At 37.1% G+C, this 25,432-nt stretch overlaps 1 protein-coding gene across 9 annotated transcripts in view; it reads right to left on the bottom strand.

The window, feature by feature from the left end:
* The window catches only part of tjp1a (tight junction protein 1a), a 131,291-nt gene that overhangs the window by 30,134 nt on the left and 75,725 nt on the right, over window positions 1-25,432 (bottom strand). For all 9 annotated transcript variants that reach the window (XM_038283814.1, XM_038283815.1, XM_038283810.1 and 6 more), the window contains one exon: window positions 79-135. In XM_038283814.1, the coding sequence (XP_038139742.1) occupies window positions 79-135 (57 nt within the window). The remainder of the gene's footprint in view (window positions 1-78; window positions 136-25,432) is intronic.

The following is a 25,432-nucleotide window of genomic DNA, read 5'->3' as shown; positions in this document are numbered from 1 at the left end:
AGGGAAGAGTGTGCTGCTAAAGAGAAGCAGGGAGAAGACGGCAGGGAAGAGTTGGTTTTGAAAGTAGTGAGAACTTACCCTGTGAAGATTCACCGTATGCTGTTCCCATATTATTGTTTCTTCCATTGCTGCACTCTGCAGGACCAAACAAAGGAGAAAAAGGATCAGTGTCATAAACAGAGCTAATTTGGTACAAATACTTAAACATTATCAATATTCATTATTTTGGGGGTGTTGTGAAAGGGACAGCTAAAAGCTCTGCCTACATGAAGGCCCAGCTTCAGATATAATCATTAAAGGGATAGTTCGGTATTTTTGACATGAATCTGTATGCCCAACAACAGCCATGTCTCCCTCCGCCGCCACTGCAATGTTTTTGGGATGCGAAAATATCACTCTTTTGGACACATAATGTTTTGGGAAGAGAAAAGTTTTATTTCGCTGTTCCTAAAAACCTGCAGGACTACTTTCGGCTTGACCAAAACTGGACGATAACTCTGCTCACAGGACGCTGCCAGGGGTAAGCCAGTGTGATTGCATGCCGCTGGTGATCGGGATGCCATACAGATTCATGTCAAAAATACCGAACTATCCCTTTAAAGTACTCAAAGTACAAGCAGCTTTATTTTTGACATAATGGGGCCAAATATAAATGATAACTGCTTACAAAATGTGGAATTTATCGATTTATGTAACCCCATTATCTAGAAGTGGGCTTGAAGTAAATGTAACTTGAGTTCTTGTTGTATTTTCAACAAGGTAAATCAGTGTGTTTTTTCCATCACTTTATGCTTCAGTGGGAAAGTGTGAGGACATTCTGAGTAACAGCAGCCTAGTTAAAGACCTGTCAGATGCTGCCTGGACCAACAGGGTGAATTTATGCTGCCATTCTGGCATGCTGGGGAAAATAGGAGCAACTGAGGTATTAATCGGCTCCTGTAGTCTGCCACCCTGCTCATTTTTTTCTTAACACACCTGAAAGCCTCGTTTTTTTTTTTTACTTCTTTAAACAGCAACAAGATTTTTTGAGAACACATTTAATTAAATTGGAATTCATACATTTTTTTAAGTAAAGTGTCACAGCTCAAGCTATTCCTAGCTGACCCGCTTATTTTGACTCACCATAAAGATATGACTATGACAAACTGAAATGCTACCGATTCCTTGACAGGACCTTATAATCCCAATGCATTTCAAAACATTTGAGCCAAGTTATTGTAAAAATGTTGATTAGTAGAACCTCAGGCATCTCATGGGGTTTCAAATGATCATAAAGTTGTTTGTTTACTGTTTTTTTATTTGTTTATTTTTTTTCTTCTTTGCTTAATTACAAATACATCAGACATGATGGCAAGTCTTTCTTTTACACAGGTACCAAAAGTTTGCAGGTACAACAAATTACTGTGAATATATACTGATATATTGTGCATTTTCAGGTTAAAATTGCTTTTTCAACACCTTATTACTAAAGAAACTCAAGTACATGCTGTTTTTTTTTCTGACTGATGTTTGCTGCCAATATTTTTGTTTTCTTTTATTGGCATCTAGCATGTGCATGCATTCTCCGATTCATTATTGCATTCAGCAGCCATACCTCCAGATCACATTGTAAATACATTTCTCTTTGTTTAAATTTAAATTTTTACTGTTATTGGTGTTATTTGTATTAACGTGTCATTTTATTATGTAAATAGAGAAAGAAAAAACAATCTTGACCTAAGGAATCCCTCCCCCGAAAAAACAGTGATTGTATAGACTGATGCCACAATAATTGGTATCAGCATCGGCCTTAAAAGAAAAAACAAACTGTATCAGTCAATCTCTTTCAGGTGTGCTTACTGGGCTTAATTTGAGGAGTCCATGGTTTTGATGAAATTGGTATAATTTGGAAGAAAATGGTTTTGCGACAAAACCATTTTGATTGATCTACTGATCATGTGTTCCAAACATAGGAGATCAGACTGTATTTTATATTGCTAAAGCCATGCCAAATATACTTTGATCAGGCATCAAAGTCTTCTCAAGTGCTCTCCATCTTTCTTTGAATAACAGCTCCACTCCACTTCTCTTCAGCCATTTAAGTAACCGTGTTCCCCGCTTGCAGGGACTGAGAGTTATGCTGTAGCAGAGTTCTTTACAAACACCGGCACACATGGAAAGGGTACTAATTTACAGCAGCTTTAAGCCTTTTCAAATAACACGTCAGGAGTCCACCCTGTCATCTTGATAATCTCACCAGCACACCCTCTAATCAACACCTAATCTTTAAACCTTCTCACCTGTCATCTTCAACATCACCCTGGTCATTAGTGTCATCACCTTCCCTGATTCTAAATATACAGTTTACTGGAACGCCACGCTGCATCCCTGCCATCTGCAGCGGTATTAAGAGACACCTGATAAGAGTGTCTGGTATTTGCCAACGGGTCAAGACACTTGATGCCTGAGTTTTGTACATAAACAGTCAACAAACATAAAGAGAGAGACACTGACATGACAAAGTCTGCAGAATATTGAAAAACACAGACAAGAGCTGAAACTTGATCAGTACCAGCTTTAAAACAATGCTCACAATGGTCCTAAATTGCTTAAAATATCTCCTCCTATTTCTGCTCTGTAACATACCAAAGTGAATCAGTTATTTGAAAACAGAGTTAACCATTTGACCCTAATTTCCATGGCAGCCATATGAGGAAGTTATTTATGTCCATAATTGGTACAGAGAGCATGGGTGTACCCCCTCTCTACCCTCCTGTCTGCTCCGGCGTATCACAAAGTAAAGCCACCATTGTCTAAGGGGACCTGACCCATTTAGCCACAGCATTCCTCAACGCATCCCGTCCTCTGAAATGTTTTGTGATACACTCATCCATCTATTCACTGATTCATTCATCCAATAGCTCAGGCAGACAGAGATGGGGTACGCCATGAGAAAAAACAGTTAGTCGGACTCATGTGACAGAGCTATAAGACCTGCAGGTGGTCTCTCCCATTTGGCTGAACTTGCACTATAAAGATAGCTTTAAGAGTAGTCAAACACAAGAGATATTTTAGCAGCCCAATGGTCTGATGTGGATATAAAAAGTTTTCTAGATTTTTTTTTTTGCCAACTTACCTTATTTTTTTTAGATTCTCCGTTGTCAGTTTAAAATGTCAAATTGGTTACTAATACATCTGACGTAAAAACAGTGATGTAAACAAATATTCAATTGTCGATAAACTGCCAATAAATGGTTTATTGGATTCAAATTTATAGCAATAGTCGTTAGTTGCAGCCCTACATGAATCTATGATGAGACCCCTTATGGGCTCCTCTGCTGTACTTTGGAGGTAAGAATTTGATGATGGAAAACTGGAAAAAAAATGTAATTTTCAATGTAAATATTCAAAATGCTTGTAAAACGATAGAAAAAGACATACTAGCAAAAAGAATGGTGGATTGGGAAGACTTTTATAAGTTAATGTACTTCATGAAATAAAGTTTTGACATTCCTAAGTGAGCAAACAGAATCACCCTTTTAAAGGTGCAGCTAACAGCACTCTTTCCAAACACTGAATGCAGGATATGTTTAAAATAAATAAAAAAAAGAGCAAAGTCACAGTCAGCATCCACTTTGTTGAAATTAAGTAGCAAATAGTCTGATAGCATGTGTGAGTGACATTGGGGGGTTCTCTAATTTCTTCAGATTAAGTTATTTTTTGTGTTCGGCATATGATTTCTGTAACTGTGCAGTGTTATTTCGTGTAAATAGTAAATATTTCTATTGTGTTATAACAGTCTGATCAACCAGTGATATGTTTGTTTGTGTGTGATTTTTTTGGTAGGTCAGTTATGAGGGATTACCTTCGAGTCAATGAGTCGATGCAATCAACTGGTTTACCTTAGAAAGAAAACTTTGAATCAATTTGACTGTATGATCTGGTCAAATTGTAAAGTGCCTAGAGATGACATGTGTTGTGAATTGAATAAACTGAATTGAACTGAATCAAATTATGTTTTTGCAGTCAGTCGTCTAGTTCACCTTTTTGCCTGAGTTGAATTCTATTCTTTGGACCTCTTCTATGAGCTGAGGGTTTGTTTTCTAAAATAGAACCTCTGGGCTTAAAAGAAAACTTTTGTTTTTTGTATTATAATACCTGTGACTCCTCTTGCCTTCAGTCTGAATCCATCACAGTAACCTAAAAGATTCCAGTTTTGTTATACTAGATACATTTTCTAATATAATAAATAAGTTTATATAATGTGTAAGATAACTTTGTTTATTCACTCACTATTAAATAGACCGGGCACAAGAAATAGGTAAAATATAACAATTTATGAGATAAACAGATATATCGGCTGGCTGCCATTTTTGTCCAATATTATATATTAAATGCGTTGACAGATCATTAGCTGTTCCCAAAATCAGTGAGGTGACACAGTGTACATGCAGTGGGCTGTGGCAGAACTTAAACGAATAAATGACCCAGGTAGAGTATTTTTAAAATTTATTTATCAATAGCAATTGTATATTCTGTAACAATGTAAAATAAAGAGCTTGACTTAAAATAACTGCATTTTAAAGGCGGTATTTTTAGTGACTTCAAGTGGATAGTAGTTTATGTTCTTGCAATATTTAATTTACTGCTGTTGACCTTTATTTTTTCAACTGTTGAAAAAGTTGAAGCAGAGTGACAGATTAAGAAGGAGCAAAAACTTTGTTGAAAACAAACAGAGGGCAGAGCTAAAAAAGTTTGGGTCAATTCAGCAACCATGCTTTGAGATCACTTGAAGAATATGCATTGCAACTAATATGTAATTTAGTATTCATTAGTAACGTTTAGTTTAGTCTTATTGCTATGTGCTATGTGTATATGCTAATGTTTGTTTTTGTTTAAATGGAGCCAAGTGAGACATTTGTTAGAATTGTGCCATTTTTTTTGTAAATGGTGAAAGAAAAAAAAACAAAACTGTATGGGCTCTGAGAATGAGCCGAAAAATCAGCAGCACATCAGGGATCAGTTAGATTGCCAAAATAATGGCCATCGGCCTTTAAAAACCTGGACCGATGAATCTTCAGGATTTACTACTTTTCTTTAACTAAGCATAGTATAAAAAATATTGTTCCCTTCATGTTATAAAAAGATCCTTTTGATAGAAGACAAAACTCAGGTCTTTAAGAAAATGGCAGCTTATCAATTAATTTTTTGTTTATTAAATCAACTTAAAGTTATTTCATTGATCAATTACTTGCATCATTTTGCAAAAAAAGAAAAACAACTTAATTTGCTAGTTATGAGTAAGCTGAAAAAATGACAACAGTAGAAATGACGGATGAGAAAAACAAGCAGCCATTGATACCAAAAACATCCAAATAATGATAAGTTAATGTTGACACATATTTGAGGTGTAGATGAGAGAACATTATATAATATTTCACCAACAAGCATAAAAACATCTGGCTGTTAGAGATGTTTCGAGCCACGGTTTTAAAACAATTATGATTGCTCTGATGTAAAATACTGCAAGTTCTAAAAGACCTTTTAATACTCAGAGGTTAAAACAAGCAAAAACACAAGGGACTCAGCACAACACAAGGGTTGGGGGGGTATTTAACAATAGTGAAAACAGTCACTTAAAACAAAGAATGAGGTTTTATCTCTGAAGTCACAGAGTTGTGTGAAACAATGGTACTCTTGATGTTGGGCGAAGTGACGGCAGCATAGTGTATTTATACATGCATATTAGTCAGGATTGAGCTCTGGCCAGCAAAGCCCAGGGCAGGGAAACAAAGAGCAACCACCAAATCACACACATATACTTTTCTGTGCACACACTCACACCAATACACATAAATACACATGCACATAAACCAGTCATGATCTAACACTACAGGGCCTCTTTGTTCAGGCTACAGTTAGTCTTGCTTGGCTCTGCTTTCGCCATCAAAACACAGACCAGCAGAGATGATAACAGCACACTGAAGCTCTTCAAAGAAAGAGAAAAATCCAGCTCTGCAGGGCATAGCTATGGACTGAGTAGATAGGAATTAGGATGAAATGGACAATAATTGTCTGCTGCTGGGGAAAGAAAAAAAAAAGAACTCAACCAAACCACTGCACTGGCAATGACAAAATCAACAACCACCATCTAACATCTAATTGGGTTCTTTGTTAACCCATTTAATTAATACATTTTCAAATATGCTGAACATCAACTGGAGCCAATCAAAGAAACATTGGCCAAATCTGGGGCTGATTTGTGCATCTCTAATTTATGCAACTTGAAATAGAATATACCTTTTAATTGCTGGAATGTGAAAAGGAAAGTCATTCATAGAGCACCAACTGCAGGAGTTTCAGAACAGCTACAAATATGTGAACCGGGATTATACAACAGTTTTGGCTATGAGGTGTCAATTACATCCCAAAACCTAAATTTAGTCTCTTTCCTGTAACATTTCTTCCAACAAAAAAACTGGCACAGCAGCAACAGGTGGTGATGAGGTCACCGTATGAGTAAAACCCAAAGCTTGAGGGAGTTCAGGAAAAGTTAAAAACAAGCTCTTCATCAATGCTTCACCAATGCAGCTGTTGTCCACTCAGTCATTACTCACAGCCTCCATTCTTCTACCTTCCCTTTATTGGAACCACAGGAATGTTTCAGGCTGTGGGTGTATCAAAAACTCAATCCCAAACTCCCTTTTTGATAGAGAGCACAGGGGATGAATATGTGGGCGAGGTTGAGCAGCTCAGCACTGTGCTGGTTGACATCAAGTGAGAGAGTTGGAGTATTTTGTTATCGTCACTTAGAGGTGTTTAGAGATATATATTGACTCAAGGGTCACGTAAAGTAATGTCTTTGTGACAAATGAGAGGTAAAATCCTAACAAAGCTTAAAGTCAGTCTCTCTGGACTTCTCTGATAGCCAGAGGCAGGATGTGAGCTAAAGCAGTCACAGCATACACAGGAAATCCCTCCGCTTCCTGTTTGCAGGAAAGAGCTCCAGCTTCCTGAATAACCCAATGGCAAACCAGTGAAAAGTTCTCCTAAATCACTTCACCCAGGCATTAGGCCTGCTGCCTAAAAAAAGAGTCACTGTCTCACCCACAAGAAGTCTTAGGTGGCAAATTGTACATTTATTTGATTTATAAAGGAGATGAGGTGAGAACTAATTATTGCCTTCATAGTGATAACTTCTCCACTTTTACTGGACTTGAAGGAAAGCTTGAGGAAGGAGGCGCACACTAACACATAATTAAGGACACACACATGCTCTTCCTGGAGGGCAAGCACTCAGCAGCAAACACATGGCATGTGTAAGCCACTGATGCAAGAGTTTACATTCTGTCTTTCAGATTAGTCTGTGTTCTGCAGAGCCGTGCAGCACTCAGTAATTACAACCTTCATGAAATAGCTGCTGGCACCTCACGTATTTAAAAAGATTAACTCTGCAGTAACAATCTTTTAGGGAAGGTTGCTTGTGCGACAAAAGGAACGAGAGCAATAAAAGTATGCACACAGATAGCCATAGGCAAATAATGACGACGAAGAAGAAGAAGATGATGATGCGGAGCTCCAGTCAGCTGTGATGTGCTGTCGTGCTGACGTGCTCAAATGTGCTTGAGTTAATTAGTTTCAAAGAGCATCACTTCTCTGTCCAACAGCTCTGTGATACATTGAAGGACTCCCCTCAGCATCAGAGCGAATTCACACACTCTCAAAAACACACATCTGACTGAATAGTATACAGAGCTGCTACTAGAAAAGAGAGGATGGAGGAAAAAAATAACATAATCTAGGGTTTGTGGATTAAAACATTAATCTGAGTAATGCTTCCCTCTGATGTCTACTCTGTATCATAAAAGCAAAGAGGGATGGATGGATGGATGGATGGATGGATGGATGGATGGATGGATGGATGGATGGACGGACATACGCAGAGAGAGGATTCCTCTCTGACCAGCCTCTCTGGATTAGAGGTGTCTAACTCCAGTCCTTAAGGTCCTGGTATCCTACATGTATTTAATTGGTCCCTGCTGAAAGTATATTATGAAGTTCTCCCAAGGCCAGGGAAGGGGATGTGATTGAACTGAGGTTTTAGTTATAAAACATGCAAGACGATAGGGAGGAGATTTTGGACGACACTTCCTGGATCCTCTTTTATGCCGACTTCTCCTCAGCTGAAAAAGAGATGGACCCGTGCATCTGCTGAATGATATTTTGTACCCATGTTATTTTTTTTTTTTATCATATCATCATGGGCAAATATATGCATGCATTCACAGATTCATTAGCACATTCAGCTGCCATGCCTTAAGATCATGCAAAGCACACTCATTGTCAGTCATTCCTTTTCTAATTTTTTTTTTTGCTTTATTTGTTATTAAATTCTCATATTTGGTTCAACAGAAAAATTAGCAACACATACTTGGGAGTGAATAATTAGTAAATTAATCAAACTCTTCAGTACCAGCCTTGGCCCTAAAAAGAAAACCTGTAGATTTCATGCCACGTGATTTAAAAAAAACTAATCTCCAGTGTTTTTCCTACCAAATCCAGTAAAAAGTTTGCGCTTCTCTACTTTAAGTTTATGATTGTCAAAAAATGACATATCATATGGATAACTGTAAAAAAACAAACTTTTATCATTCACTCAAACATTCACTCTAAGAGGTGACCTGACCATATTTATTGGGAAATAAAATTCACTCAGCAAAACATGCTTGTAAGATAATCACGTTTTACAACAAAGAATGAAGATACAACAAACTAAAGATTTACAGCTCATGGTATTAGACTTTTTTATCAATCCCGAGTATCAAAGAACAAAGAGGGATGAACTGATGTCACACTGAGCTATGAAAACCCAATGAGCCTATTGGTAGGAAAAAAAAAAGATAAAAAAAAAAAACACATAAAAAAAACAACAAAAAAAAACAAGTCACCATAAACAGATATGATAAATTGATAAAAATCGACTCACTGCCATGCCCTAAAGCTCACCAACAATTGCTTCTGTAGGATTAAGTTTTAGGGACTAAGAAATCAGAAGGAGGAGGTTTATTTAGGGATGTTTGAGAAAGAAAAAAGTTTGATTTGGACATTAGTAGGGATGGGGATCGTTAATATTTATTGATATCGATACCTTTATCGATACTCCTTATCGATCCGAGTCTTTATCGATACCACTATCGATACTTTTCTGTTATTTGGTGGAAAGACGATGCGACAATATGTTTTTAACAGAACTGGTATTGCTTTTATTGCTTAACAAGTGAGCATAACAAAAAAGTTTCTAGCCTTCAGTAAACATGGCTAATGTAATAGGCCACTTCTAAATGACATAAAACTAACTAGAATATATCAGCAGCACCAAATGAAAAATAAAATGTCATAATGTATATAAATTAAATGAATAATATGCTGTGTCAGAAAAAAAGGAAATAAAATATCAGCCCATAAATTAACAGGTATTTTTTTGCAGAAAAATTAACATGTCTGTCACTTTTCATCAGGTTTTTAGAGATTAGGAAAATATTTATCAAATAAATAATTTTATTTTAAATTAAATGTAATTTTTAATAAATGTTGGCATCAGTAGTTTAATTATATATTGTAAAATAATTACAGCAATATACAACTGTATTACTCATGTTTCTCGCCAAAAACTCAATTTCCCTTTTCTTTACGTTACACTTGAACGCATCATGATAACCTAATTGTCGTTTTACTGAGCCAACCTGAACACATCATCACGCAGCACGTCTGAAACTTTATTTACTTTTTAAGCTAACTAGCTTGTATGCTGCCGATTACAACACGGATTTCACAATTACCATTTTTAAGTGACCAGACAAGCTACAAAGTCTGTGTGCGCGCTAACCAGTGGTTCTCTGAGTGGATGATGAAGACGGGCCCGACTGTGGTGCGGCGGGGCAGCAGCAGGAGGAGGAGGAGTCTTTTCCGTTCAGCCATTCTCGAGTTGCGAGCAAAGTTAACTGCCAGACTTCACTTGTTTTACTTTTAATATCTGTTTGCTTACAATTTCATTCCAAAACATTGGTAGACATGCTGCAGTGATTGGATTGATTAGATTTAAATGCTGTGACGCGACTCGAGGGACACACAATTATGTTACAGGACCTCCGGGAAAAAAAAAAAAAAGACCAGACTCGATAGTGGTATCGATAAGCCCAAACGTTATTGATTTTCGGGTTTTGAAAAAACTGGAACCGGGTCCTTGATAGAACCGGGTTTCGATCCCCATCCCTAGACATTAGCATAATTACTCAGCAAATATGTTTTCTCTAACTATCCATTTTCAATTTTTTAAAAGAGGTTACAAGACTTTTACTTTTAAAAATATCCTCAAACTTCAAAGAGCTGTTAAAGAGATGTTATCCAGAGGCATCATACATCCTCCACCGTGCTTAACTATGAGTGAGAGATGCTTCACATATTTATCTTCTTCTACATGCAAAATCCACCAGGACGTTTGCTACAAAGCTCCATTTTGGGCATATCCAATTTATTTGTCTTGTGGTGCGTTCACAAGTTCTGGGTGTCAAAAAAGGCAAAATTTGAATGCTGGCTCAAACACTGGTCAAGATGCTTTGACACTTCAACGCTCTGGTTGTTTATCTGCTCTCTTCTGTCTTTACAAGCTAGTCAACAGTTTGGCCTTTTTTGCACCTAAAAACATCCCCTGTGGAGCTTGCATGTAGTGTCGGTCTTCAAGAAAACTTCTGGAATAGCTTTCTGATTGGTTGATGCTATGTGTCAAGCTGCAACAATTTCTGACACTGAGATTCCAGGATGCTTGGGCGCTCTGCCGGAACCCTCAACGCTGCTTGATGCTGTCCACCATTGACTTTGCATATAAATCGGATGCTTTGCCGCCCCGAATGCCTTTGGTGTGAACGCACCATAATGATTGTTTTATGAATCATGATTCCACAATGTTTTTGTAACTGTGAAATTAGCTTTACAGAAACCACACATTATCTCTCATTATCTCTTACTGAAATACTTTTGTTTAATTTAATGTGGGCAGCTAGAGCTTTTGTTCCACAAAAAATGCAGGTCATCAAGGGATACCAAATAGATTGTATATACTTAATAAAGTCCCCATTTACAAGTGAGTTTTATCTGATGTTGTTGGTCAGCTAATACTTTTGCAGACAATGGGGTGAGCTGTAACTAAAACACACACACACACGCAAAGCTAGGCTAGGCTACTACTGTGTAGGCAGCTTATCCAGCAGCAAAGTCATCTCAGCTCAACCACACAAATTTTTTGTGCCCAGAGAAACAGGAAGTACAGAGGTTGAAGAGGAGAACCATAACTTTTGGGTAGGTTTTGACTTTTCTCATTTACATTTACCACAGTCCTTGTGGGTTGAATTAATGTGGCTTTCTCACAAACTTCGATGACCTCTTAGAAAGCACGTTTTCCTTCTGAAAATGTCTTAACCTCTTCTTACAAAAGCATGAGCAGACAGATATTTTCTATTAAAAGATTCTTCTTTTATTTGGATGTGCAAACTGGGACATATTAATGGCCAGGGAGCATCATGGGATTGGCTATTTTTAGTTTATTTCTTTTTAAAATGTAACCTTATTGCACAACAAAATGACTCCACATTTTATCTAAAGTCTTGGCAAACTAGAAAACATGTTTCATAGCCAAAGACTATTTCTTTTCTTTTTTTTTTTTTTTTACATATTCACAGCTACATGTGAATATTAACTAAAAAGAGAACATAAAAGTTAATACAGCAAGGACATAGGTAGTAGACCATCTCTGGGAGACTGTATTAAGACAACTCACACACACTCAAGCATACTCTCACATGTACACACACACAAACACGGGGAACCAGATTTATTATTGTGCCTGTTGTTATAAACTGCAAACCAGTGCATTGAGAATGACAACCAGATCCAGCTCTGTAACTGGATTCAGCCAATCAGCATACACACAGCTATCAGCATTCCCTACCTACCCCTCCCTTCACACTCACACACACACACACACAATCTGCAGGAATGTGCAGATAAGACGACAAGGCCCCACCTCTTTCACTCTGCTTGCCTCTCATTCCTAACAACTTCCCTCATTCCTTAACATTTCTACCTAAATCCTGCTGTATCATCTTGTCCACTTTTTGTTTTAAAGCAAAGTTTTTGTTACATTTTTAAAAAGAAAAAAAAAATCAGTGTCACCACAGATAAAAAAATAATGTTATAATCATATAATATATAATAATAATAATATACTGATTTAATTTAGAGTAGACAAATAGGATTTACAGAGTAGAACAACAATATCCCGTCGTCGTTCCAGCTTTACTTCCCATGCATACAACTCTAGTACTAAACAGAGATAACATAGCTTACATGTGCTGAGGTATGCAGTGTCGCAAGGGAGTTATTTGCTAAAGAGCTAAAAGTAAACATTACAAGCTACACTCATGACTGACATTAAGAGTCACAAATAAACCAAATAGATTAAATCAAGTTTTATATTACTCTTTATCAATCATGGTTTTCTTCGGCAGATTAAAGCACCACATAAACAACCTGAATAGTGACACACTCTCTTTTTGGGTTGAAATCCTTTTTTCCAGTTTTAAAATCCTGAAAGACTAATTTGCAAATACAAGGACTAATGTCAGTCAGTTCAGAAATTCAAAGGTAGTTCTACTCATTACCATTACTGAGTGAGCTGTCAGCACTTAAGACTTTTAAGTTGTACAGGTAGGTCATTTCAGCAAGTGAAAGTTCTGCTAGTTTTTGTATTTTTGTTGTAAAATTCTGGTAAGACCAACTTTTAGAGGTAGCTTTCCAGTAAAAGGCTCAGTCTTCTTCAAAATTTAGATTTAAATTCCACAAATAGCCAGAGGTGTCAAGTAGCGAAGTACAAATACTTTGTTACTGTACTTTTTAGGCATCTATACTTTACTCCATTACTTATTTTTCTTCCTACTTCTGACTTCTATTCATTACATTTTCACACAGGTATCTGTACTTTCTATTCCTTGCCTTTTAAAACAAACGTTACTTGTTACTCTTGGCTTTGGTTAGTTAAAGGAAATCATCAGAAGCAAGCAGGTGTTCTTCAAACTGCAAAGCAAATTGTCTACGCCATGCTACAATGTAGGATTCAGAAAAATAAATTTCTGAAAGGTTGGACACAGGAGAGAGCGTATCGGAGATGGAGACCAACAAGACCTCCCTCATCCTTGGCCCTATCTCAAAGAATTGTTTTGGAATGGTCGAAAATTTGAGCTTTCGATTCATATAGTGGCATCTGTTTTTTTTTTACAGGTTATTTTATACTTTAAGTAGTTTTTGGGGAACATACTTTTTCACTTTTACTTGAGTAAAGAGGTCAAGTTTATACCTCATCTTCTACCAGAGGGTTTTTAAACTGCAGTATCTATACTTCTACTTAAGTAACAAATATGTGTACTTTTGACACCACTGCAAAAAGCTGCTAAGGAGATGCTACCAGATGAAATAACATTTTACTTTCTGTACACAGTGACAATAAAGCTTTCTATTTAACTCTTACGCAAATTTAAAGTTACCACAACTTATAGTTAAGCTACCAGTAGTCAGGGATTGGAACTGCCACAGGATGGTATAGTGGGTAGTGGACAGAGCATTTGTTTCTCCAAGCGACCTGGAAATGTTGATGATTTGAAACTCTTACTGTTACTGCCAGAAACATAAAAAAAAGTTAGAATGGAGATGAATAATTTCACCACTTGGGGGAAATAAGCTTTATATAAATACTATGATTCTTAAGTAAGAAATGTAAGATTTATAGTTTTTTCCCATCACATCTTTTCTACAACTCTCACATAAGTTAAAACATCATAGCATTAAAAGTTTGGTAAACTCAAAAGCAAACGCCCCACACTCAAAAAATGTTATGGAGGTTCGTTAGAATAGAATGATGATTTCTGCCAGCGTTTCTATTTTTAGATTGTGCAGAGCTTTAAACAAATGATGCACCCCTGCTGAGCTCTAAATCTGTTGTGTAGGTCTAATCTTAGCAATTAATTAGCAGTAATTAAATTAAAACAAAGTAAGATTAAGTATCAACATAGAGTTTTTATGATAATTGATTTTGGGATATGATTTTATAATGGGGTTTAAAAGCCAAACAAGAAAGCTTTAAAAGCAAAGAAAAAATGTAAAACAGCTTTAATACACCTCTTTTTTTTATACCTCTTTCAAAGTATGAAAAAACTAATTGAAACCTTACAGGTTATTTGAAAATAAAATTTTAGGCCTCTGCAGTGCTGGCTACTGTTGGCTAGTATCGGTCCCCTAATTGCTGAAAATTTTTTGCATCACTGAAGTGGAATTTTGCTCCATTCTTCTTTTTTGAATTGTTTTGTTTCAGCTGAATTGGAGGGATTTTAATTATTTCAGGTCCTGTCACAGCATCTCAATCAAACATAAGTCTGCCCTTTGAATAGGCCACTCAATCATTCATTTAGCTTTTTGAGAGCCATTTAAAGGTGGACTATTTGGTTTGCTTTGATTTTTTTTTTCCTTTTTGCAAAACATAAGTGCATTTGAGATTTAAGGCTTTCTAACACAGAGCAGAAGTTATAGTTGTCAATAATAGCAAATGAGTTCCTGAAGCAGAAGAGCAGCTTCAGATCTTTCCAGTATCACTATCACATTTTGGCTCTCTTTATGGTCGTCCTTATTAAGCCATTCTCAAAAGAGTCACTAGCTACGTTTACATGGACACAACTAATCGGATTGAAGGCCTGATCAGATCAAAAATGTTTCATGTAAACATGTCAGACTGAAGATTCTAATCCGATTCGGTCCGATCGGATCTAAATTTAATTCCGAATGAGAGAGGTGGTTTTTGCCGATCGCCATTCCGATTGGCGTCCATGTAAACACCCATTCGGATCTTAAGAGTAAAATAATCTTCACTGCGCATGTGTGCGACGTCAGCGTGACGTTTTTCCGCCTTGTCAACAACAGGAAACCACCGGTCGCTCTCGCTGTGAACAACATGGCGGGGGGAGTCTAGGAACGCCGACTTATACACTCAAGTTCATTTAAAGCTGCAGGAAGCAGGAATTTATCCTCCTCCTCCTTCTCTTTTCTCTCTCCACAGCCCACTCGCTCTCCCACGCCGGTTCAATCGCTCATTCTCTACATTTTCTCTCGTACATTTCGCTGCCAAGCGCTTTTTTCCTCCTCTCTCCTTTTTTCTTTCCGCTCGCTCCGAGCGCATCGTTTGTCAGGCCTCCCAAAAACCAGAAGCAGACAGAACTGCCAAGTTTGGCAGGAAGTTCTGCGCAGGCTTAAAAGATTTAATCTGATCCAACGCTTGGTACATGTATACACACGTCATGATCGGATCATTTCATTTAGTGTCCATGTAAACGGAGATTTTGAATTTCCGATCAACCAAGGTTTGGATCGGATCGGGGAAATTTTGCGCATGTAAACGTAGCTACTGTTGCTCAACAAGTCAATACAGTTGCTAAACTCATGGGAATCATCAGAATGGTTTCTTACCTAATCTAATTGATGCAAGACAAGTTTTATTCAACTAATTTGTTGATCTTACAAGATTGGCAGGAAACTTAATTAAGTTTTAGAAAAATTTTATAATACACACTTTATTACTTAAAATGGATTGATTATTTTTCCCTCCACATTGGGCCAGATTGATTTGGATTTTTTTTCCCTCTGAAATAAAATAATCAAATAGACAATGTATTTTGGAGTGTAATTTTATTAATGTAATTTTTCCTGAAATCAAAATGTAAAAACAAAAGGAAAAATCTGTTTGTAGAATGGGCACTTATACAGCAAAGTAAATCTGCCTACTGAACCTACAAAGCATTACATAAAATGAGTAATAGATGGAATGAAAAATGGAATCCTCTTTCTCGAAGTAGGAAATGACATAGAAGAAAGACAGGACCATGACTGACATTAGGGAAAGGGGAGGAGGTAATGCTGTGTTGTGTATACACTAATAGTAGAAGGAGTCCAGCAGGTTTGGTTGCATCACATTCAACTTCAGCTGAAGCCAGAATAAAAACATTAAGGGTTAGGGAAAATAATTGCATAAAAAAAACTGAAAGAAATGTACCCCTGTTTTGATAAGGCCAACGGGCCAGCAGAAGGGAGTCTTTAAGAATAAAATATTTTAGAAGACAATGGTTGTGTTTAGACAACGTTAAAAAGGGAGAATCTAGTTTTTACTGAATGGAAGGTTTGCATTGATGACCTCCATTTCATTTCCAACTGTAGCTGCAGAAGTTCAAGGGAAGTTGCAAATGCCAAACAATTGTGAGAAATTAGATGATGAAAAGGATTTATGATTAAAACAGAATCAAAACTTCCACCCATAGAAGTTTTGCGACCTATTTCATATTCAGGAAATATTTTTTCAAACTAACTTGATTTAATGTTGTATCATATCAAACTAAGGCTGGGCGATATGGAGAAAATTTAATATCACGATACATTCGGGCTATAATCAGGATACACGATATATATATATATATATATATATATATATATATATATATATATATATATATATATATATATATATATATATATATATATATATATATATATATATATATATATATATATATATATATATATATATATGATGTTGTTTATGACATGTACACTTATGTTGTTATGTTTAAATTACCTTCAAAACAATAGAATGCATAAAATAGCACTGATATACTCATTCAAACTTTTGGTTTCAAATTTAAAACATTTTATTTTAACCAGCTCAAAGCTTTTCACAAATCATACAGCCACATTATGTCTTTCAGTGTCAGTATTCAACTTTTAATGTGATCCCAGCAACCAAACAGGAAACAAAGCAAAAACATAAAATACTAAATAAGATGCAAAATAAAAAAGGGATCTTTTGTGTATGATAAAAAAAAAAAAAAACAGAATGAAAAAATAAATTGACCTCAAATTACAAAAACAAAGTGGAAATACTGTCTAAAAATTAGGGCATTTTTAGAGCATTTCAAAGTATTTGCATTCATCTTTACGTGCTGGGAATTTTAAAGAAGCACAAACATTTGTAAAATTGAGACCATTGCCAAGTTTAGAAAAAACCTGCAAAACCTCTTAACAAGACCACAACACATCACAGGTATTAGAGTATCTAAAAAACATCTAAATAACGTATCCCATCTCTTACATGGGATAGCTTTTTCAACGAAGCCAACGTTTTCTGCTTCACAGCTGATTTAAACGTTTGGTGTGCAAGGAGACGCTGACATGCAGAGATTCAAACATTATTCATTTTACACTTTTTAGGCGGTGGAACACATTTGTACAACTACCTTTTGCAAAAATGCTTTTGTGCTAATTTGCACGGCTTTTAGTGCCTGTTGTTCCACCTCCTCGGTGTGAAATCCAACCACTGCCATGTATTGCTCTGCTGAAACACCTGCTGTCGCTATATTTCATTTGCTGGTTACTGTAGAAAATAATCCTGTTTACGGAGGGGTTTATGATGCATTTAAATGTGTGGGAAAAAGGAAACTCAGTGAAGTGGATGCAGACGGCCTACTGTCGTCATGCAAATTTGTACTTGATGGTTCTGATAGTCATTGTAACTATTGTGCATGGGGAACTACAGATACATCCCGCATATATTCGATATATCGCCCATCCCTATATCAAACTACACCCTTGTTTACATATTTCATAAACATCCTGTTTGAAAATAAGACTTCATGTAACATGTATAAATCAAGTTGAAAGAAGAAAAAAAAAACGGCCAACCTTGAGTCTACACAATGCTCAAATATCCATTCCCTGATGAGCACTCTAAAGAGCATTAAATAATAACCTACTCATTTCTCATTTCCCATATATATTCCTTTAATTATCTTAACTCTTTAATTGTTTGTGTTCTTACCTTCCTATAATGTTATATACTTATTCCATGGATATGCTTGTCAGACATCAAAATTGCTCCATAGAAAAAAGAAGCACATCTAAAATCAGTGTTTTTTTTTTAATTATTAATCACTTTAAACCAAATCTAATGTTTTTAATTCCAAACCCAAAAAACCCCGAACAAAACAAACTCCTGATGCTCATATGTTTGCAGTAAGGCAAATAAAAATGAATTAACTGTAGACCAGAGAGTGTAATGTGCAGCAATAGAGCACCACAAACTACAGATGGGGCACAGAGAGAGAATAACATCAACTCAGAGGAAAAAAAACTGGAATAGTTGATGCAGAAGAACAGAAAGACTTTCCAATTTCACAACATCTTGCACATTATGCAACTCTGAGCCACAACTCAGGGAGCTGCAGTCACGTGGTGCTATAAAACATGAAGCCAAGCCCACTCGGTGGCATTCCCAAGCCTTCTGAGGACTTTGTTACAATAGGCATGTTGTGGGGCAGAATCTATAGAGATTTAATGAGTTACTGTGGTCGAAGCGTGTTTTTTCCCAGCACTTAACTGACAACATCATTCCCATTCCACCAAGGGATGGGAGACAGGGAAGGGGGGAGGCATGCATTTTTTAACAAGATACCCAACAGATTTGAGAAAGAAATTTGCTACTAAGGTAACCTACACCTACCAGTGAACTTGGTGCACTACAGAGAACAGAAGAACCAAAAGTCAATTCATAATAAACTACTTGTCTGCATACCTGATGAGACAAAAACAGAGTTTTGTTTACAAGGAGAATAGTTGTCAGTATTGTAACTATTGTATATAGTAGCAGACACACAGAAAACCACTGGATTATTATGAACATGCTTTATCGAGCTACAAGGGAAAAAACATCACTAATTCCAACAAAATTACGCAGGAAACAAAAAAAGCCGGACTAATCTAGAGCTGAAAGCCTCTGTCATCTTTCTGCTCTACAAGCTGGTCTACAGCAAATAATAATATAGATCAGCTGAGAAACAGCAGGAAGGGCATTCTCCTATGATGGAGGGCAACAGTCAGAACAGCTCAGGTCAAAAAAGCAGACGGTCAGGAGCCAGCTCTGTAGTCTGGTTGATAAGTTTGTGCAGTCTCAAACAATACTGTTGGCAGCAGACATGCCGTCCCAGGTTGGAGTGGTAAACCACAAGAGAGCAAAAGAGAAAATCAGAGATGAAACTCTTCTTATGACCACAATGTTTTGCAGAGAAGTCTGGTTAGACAGTTGGAAGAAAATTACAAAATTGAGATTTCAGTGTCAGGCCCTCAGAACTATTACAAGACTCAATTTAACTGCAGATAAAAAGGTTGAAAGAGAATCCATTTGTCCAAAATGCATCTCAACATTTACCTTAAGTACCTCTTTACTCCATACTGGATACAGGAGACTTGGATTTGTACAATTACAATGTCTGTATGCGGCAGTGCCGCCATGTCTGTGCAGCATGCATTATCATCTCAAGACCGTGGGAACAACTGGAGCTAAATAAGTAAAAAGGACCCCAGATACAAACAAGTTTTACAAAGTTGAACATTTCTGTTACTCTTGTTTAGAGGTTAAGCATTTTCTATTCGTTTTTATACATCTGCCTTACTTTGCTCAATTTTCATACTTTTAAGCCTAAACAAAGCTAGAAAAGGTAAAGCCAGAGAGAAAAAGGGGTAAACAATTTTAAACTGCAGCACAGCTTAAGCCATGCTCAGGATTGTTCTCTCAGGCAATGCTGATTTCCTCTTTTGGCCATTGTGTCGATTCCCAGCTTTAGTCAGTTTTTCCTTGACATTTTAAGTTCATGAAAATGAGCCATCTACCTTTAGCTGATGAGTACAAACCACACAACAATTCCTTCTTTCCTCTGGGATCTTTTAGAAACTCTGACAATCTACAATAAGTTTTTTTTTTTATTTACAATTTTCCTATAGCCTACGTTATGATAAATAAATCATACCAACCAATCTATTTTGCCTTGATCAAAGTGCATAAGTCACCTAAGGTCCATCTATTAAACATCTGAGTGTAACGGTCTAACTTCTGGATTGGATGGGGGGGTCAACACAAGACGACAAGCAGCAAAACCAACAACATCTGAAACCTGATCTCAGGAAGGAAAAGCTTATAGCCGACTTGTGTGGACAGTCCAAACTATGGGTATGCAAAATACGACAATATTAGATCGTGAAAGATTGAAACATGTAGGATCTACCAGTGAGATCGTAGGATTGTTTAGGTCACATTCTATAAAGGGCAGTTCTATGCTGATCCACCAATGCACCAGACACACTTCCAACCTGACAGACCAATCATAGTGAATAACAAAGTGACGCACTTTTTTTTACTTCTCTCTTTGTTTATGTAATCCCTTACATGAAACTGGTCTGGTTTTACCCAAATGACAAGGCACAAACAAAAGTAATTTGTTTACACTCCTTGCTTTTCTTTTTCTTTTTTACTGGCTTTACTTACAGATTGGTTATATATATATTTTTTTTTTTAAACTTCTTTTTTTTTTCCCATATCACCCACCCCTAGTCCAAACTGCCTAACCTGCTATAAACTGACAGGTTTGTGTAACAAAGCTAATGTAGGAATTGCCCTTGTAACACATCCACCGACACCAACAACTAAAATAGCACACATGGTAGTTGAAGTTTTTTGGGACGTCGCCGTTGGTATTTTTTTTTTCCCCATCTACCTTTATTTCTGTCAACATGACCATGCTGATTGTTGGTGAAAGATAGGTGAAAGATAGGTCTTATAAAGCCAATTATTGCTTTTCGGACTTTATGCAATCTCCATTTTACCTTACTTACTTTGCAAATATGGTATTCAACTAAGTTTTTATACTTACTTGAGGTCCAGTGATCAGTATAAGTTAGAAAGCCCACCACCTTAGTCAGCCCAGTTTGCGTTCACACTAAGATTTTCAAAACTGGGCAAATGGTGGCATGTAGTTCGTTTCTGTAATGCTATCAATCTAGAAATAAAATGAAAATGTGTTCAGACTAGGGCAGGTTTTGAAATAGGAGATAAGGTTTATCTTGATAAAAATAAAATAAAATCACTTTTTTTATGCCAATGAAACAGACAACATGGTTGAGTTTGTTGTTGGATGAACTGTCAAAAAGACATAGTTTAGCATTATAAGGGATTGGTTAAATTTGTTCATTGCTAGAAAGAAAAAGCAGTTAAGAAAAAAAAAAGAATTAGCAATTTTTTTACTCCAGAAAGCTAATAATTTCAGCTGGGAATCCAAACTGTCTCCCTCAGACAGGCGACTGTATCCCAGACTGAATAAACTGCCCATCCAATACTGAAACACAGGCAAATGAGCACATGGCAGACAGTACATGTGTGTGTTTGTACAGACATGTAGGGCAAAAAGCCCTAGGATGAATCTGTTCCCGTCTCTTTTTCTTTTCCCTAACCAGCTGAGCCACAGCTGCCACATGCACTTTTTCTTGTATTTCCCCCAATACCGCCATCTATCTCTGTCTCTTACACACAAAACACCCTGTGTCAAATCCCTTATGCCTGTTGTAAAAATGATTAATCCCTGCAGAGACCTGTTTCACGTTGGCCTGACGGTCAAGAGGCAGGCTTGATTTCGAGTGAGCTTTCCTGGGGTGGTCGCACAACTAAAAAGAGAACAACCCATCCCTGAGTGAAAGAAAGGGACATTTCCATTAATCTGAAATAAATAGAGAGCTTACAGGTTGGCAAGAGGTGATGGGAACCATTTTAATACAGCACTACTTCGTATAAAGGCCAAATAACACCAGGTCACCTTGAGGGCAGGTCCACAATGTAAAGAGACATAAAGCAACAAAGATGAGAGGAAATATAAACCCCTGTCTGATAAAAAAAAGCTTTATTTCACACCGATTTCCAAAACAAGCCCAAAAAACACAACTCTCTTAAGATGTGTGAAATAAATGTTTAAAAAAAACTTTTCAGTACACCAAAACACCAAAATCTCACAATGCTTTTGTTTTTTAGCTACATATAGACCTTTGACATTTGGCCCTCTCCATAAACAAATTATCTTAGCATTCAACTAAAAAAGAATTTAAAGTGCAAGTCCAAGAGTTATAATTCTGTGATTATAGGAAAAGAGCAGCAGTCTTTTTAAGAACTGCCATGTGACTCAGATTAGAGCTAGTGCATCTCTCCCTCCCACTCCTTCCTTTCTCCATTTCACCTCTCCAATAACCCCTCCTCCCTCAGGAGAAGGCATTTTCTCCCCCTCCCCATGCTTTTTTCGCTTTATCTGCTATCAACCTGCCCCCAGCTGTGCGTATCTGGCCTGGATTTCCCAGAGATGACAAGGATAAGCAGGTCAGATATCCTTGATAACGGTCACAGTCCCGAATCCCCTTGCAGTGCGAAAACACAGACAGCTGGTTTCCCTTAAATTGGAAAGTGATATTTTATTAAGACCTTAAGTTTGATGCTAAAAGGTTCCGCTGTCACGCATTTTATATATGATTAACAGTTGCGCAGAATTGTATAGTCCTCTGGTATGAATGGATAAAGGTAGTAAAAAGTAAGTCATAGTAGCTGAGAACAAGAGGCTTTTTCCCTCAATAACTAGTTGGCCTCAGACACAGCTCCCACCTCGTCTACTGAGGGACTCTGACCACTTAAACTCAACCATCTATAGTACAATTGAAGATTTGCTCATTGATGCAAGGGTGGCTATTTATCTGTATGCAGGTGTGCTCTTCTAAAAGTGCCCCTATGTAAAGTCCAATAACTAATGCACTCTGACCCATATCAGACATATCTACCAGAATAGTTCATTAGTACATACAAGATGCTTTACAGAGCCAAAACTACACGTTTTATGTATTTTTGCTTAAATTGCAGGATTATTTTCAGTGAAAGACAGCAGATATTAGTAGCTCCCTACCATATTAATCACCCAGAGCTCACAATGGGGAGCTTAGAGCTGAGAACAAAAACATCATCAGGATTCTTTCTCTCTCTAGCACGCCGTTTTCTAATTGCCATTCCCTTCTTCAGTAATGTAAATGGAGATGTGTAATCATCAAAGCTAAATAGAGGCTGTTCTTGGCCCGCTGTTCAACTTTAATTAATGCAACCTCCTTCATGCAAATGCTTCCTGCACTCGTTTCAGTCAAAACACAAGCAGCGTCAAGGCCGGAGGGATCGCTGACACTCTGAGTTACATTTCACTTTTGTGTGTATTCACAAAAGCAGGTAGGAACAGCTGAAGGCTAGTTGAACGGAATAGGAATAACACTCCCCCTCATGAATGAAAACTGAAGCAGCGGTTTGTAAATCTAGATTTCAATTAGTCTGACAAGAATAGAGTCACTTGTTAGCAATGTATATCTGAATGTCTGAATAATACCCAATATTAAATATTTATGAAAGTATATGACAGATTAATAAAAGTTCCACGTTAACAGGCACTTCTAATGAAGTAAGGTTTATTTATATAACCACATAAATCTGTATAAATTAGAAAACATTTGACTCACTTTACTACCAGAAGCAGAGAAAGCAGAAATAAGCACGACGTGTTTCAGAGGCCTGTTTATCAACTCGGCAACACTGTCAACACAATTTGAGGGAAAACCAACCTCATTCAAAAAAGTAAGGTCTATGTTACATCATAAAGACACACGTTGAGTCGGAGAACACATGTACATAGCATCGTTGCCAATCCAAAAGAAAAAAAAAGAAGCTTTTAACGATTAAAAATTTTGGTTGGCTAATGTTCAAAGATATTTGTATTTTAACAGCAAATGACAAGGTCTCTTTCTCTTTTTTCTTTTTTGGGGGAACCACAGCTTATCAAAAACTAAAAAGAGTAACAGGATAAAAAAACTTCCATGTTTTTTTTTTTTTTTTTCCAAAGCCTTCACAAACTTTTATCAAACATTCCACCCTGCAGTAACGGGCATCAGTGCTGACCTCCAAGATGTGTTATCCTTCTAACTGCAACACTGAACAGCAGTTTATCATCATCTGGATGCACAGAAGATAATAAACACTGATACATCCTGGTGTCTCATCAAGAGGAACCTGAGAGCATATTGTTTGTCTGATACTACAAGATATGGAAAAACTACGAAACCAGGTCATGTTAGCCATAGTTACAAGTTATGCCTCGCAAGTTGTCATCAGGTTTTGTCTCAATGATTTGGGCCTCATATGTGGCAAGATTTGTACTAGGGGTGGGTATTGGCAAAGAAGTCACGATTCGATTCGAATCACGATTCACATGCCACGATGCGATTCTATCACGATGCATCACGATACTTGAAATATTGCGATGCATTGTGATATTTTCACTGAACACTGTAAGAAAAAGATACAGCCCTTACCAGTGGCTGACTGGCTGGGTGTGATCTGGATAGTGTCTTCAATTGATACATAACTGAAAGCAACTGAATTCATACATAGCTGTATTTATTGAAATTACTTTTGGAGGTGTTGCAATGAAAACAAATACTGGACAGAAATATTACTATTACTGGCATGGACACACCAACAAAAAGATCTTAGGATTCATCAAACTTAAAATAACAAAATGAGGATAATCAGTCCGGACATGCTTATGACACAAAGCAGCAGGCGTCAACACATCCGCAGCGACATCTGCTGGACTGGAAGTTGTATTCCACTTGGTTTGATTGATGTGCGCCAACCATTAATGTATTTTATTTGTTCATTTTTTTTTTTTTTAATAATCGATTCTTGCCTTCAAGAATCGATTCAGTAGATCACAAAAATTAGAATCACGATTCATCGATTTGACGATTATTTTGCACACCCTTAATTTGTACGCTGTATCTATGTATAAAAAATACTTCTTATTTGGACCTTTGTTCACTTAAAGTATTAGTAAAGACTAAAGGGCTGGTTATACTCCCCGCAACAGAGCTTGACACAGACATATTTTTGATTTATGTTTATTTTGAGTGTGGTCTGCACTATACGCTGCGGGTCTAGATACGGCCGAGGCGGTGAGGAAGTGGGGCAAGTTTGTGCGACAACAGAAGGACATGAGGGTGAAAAAGAGCGGGGGTCCAGGTGGAAAAAGGGTCCCAGCGTTGTTGCGCACCTCGCTCTTCTAGCTGGTCCATCTTCACAAGTCGTTTTCCACAATGGTGGTCATACAAACAAAACAAGCCGGTAAGGTACCAAAGAGGAAATACTCATAGTTTAGTGCGGAGGCAAATTTGACCAATCAGATACCTCCTGTCTGCGGTCACCTAAAATTTAGGAGAGGTGCAGCAGAGCGTCTGCGGAGGGGGCGGGGAATCTTTGCGTTCACAGCGACACCTACGCAGATGACCTGGTCTTGAAGTATAAATCAGCCTTAAGGCTGGCTGACTGAAAACGTTTTAGACTTTTTCTTTGAAACCTTATACTGGGTTTCTTTAATTTTATGTGACCTGTAAAATGTGTTAACCAAATCATGCA

The sequence above is a fragment of the Cyprinodon tularosa genome, unplaced genomic scaffold (assembly GCF_016077235.1).
Source record: "Cyprinodon tularosa strain WSP-4 unplaced genomic scaffold, ASM1607723v1 ctg197, whole genome shotgun sequence".
In the NCBI taxonomy this organism is placed as follows: domain Eukaryota; kingdom Metazoa; phylum Chordata; class Actinopteri; order Cyprinodontiformes; family Cyprinodontidae; genus Cyprinodon; species Cyprinodon tularosa.
This window is presented reverse-complemented; position numbering and strand designations above follow the sequence as displayed.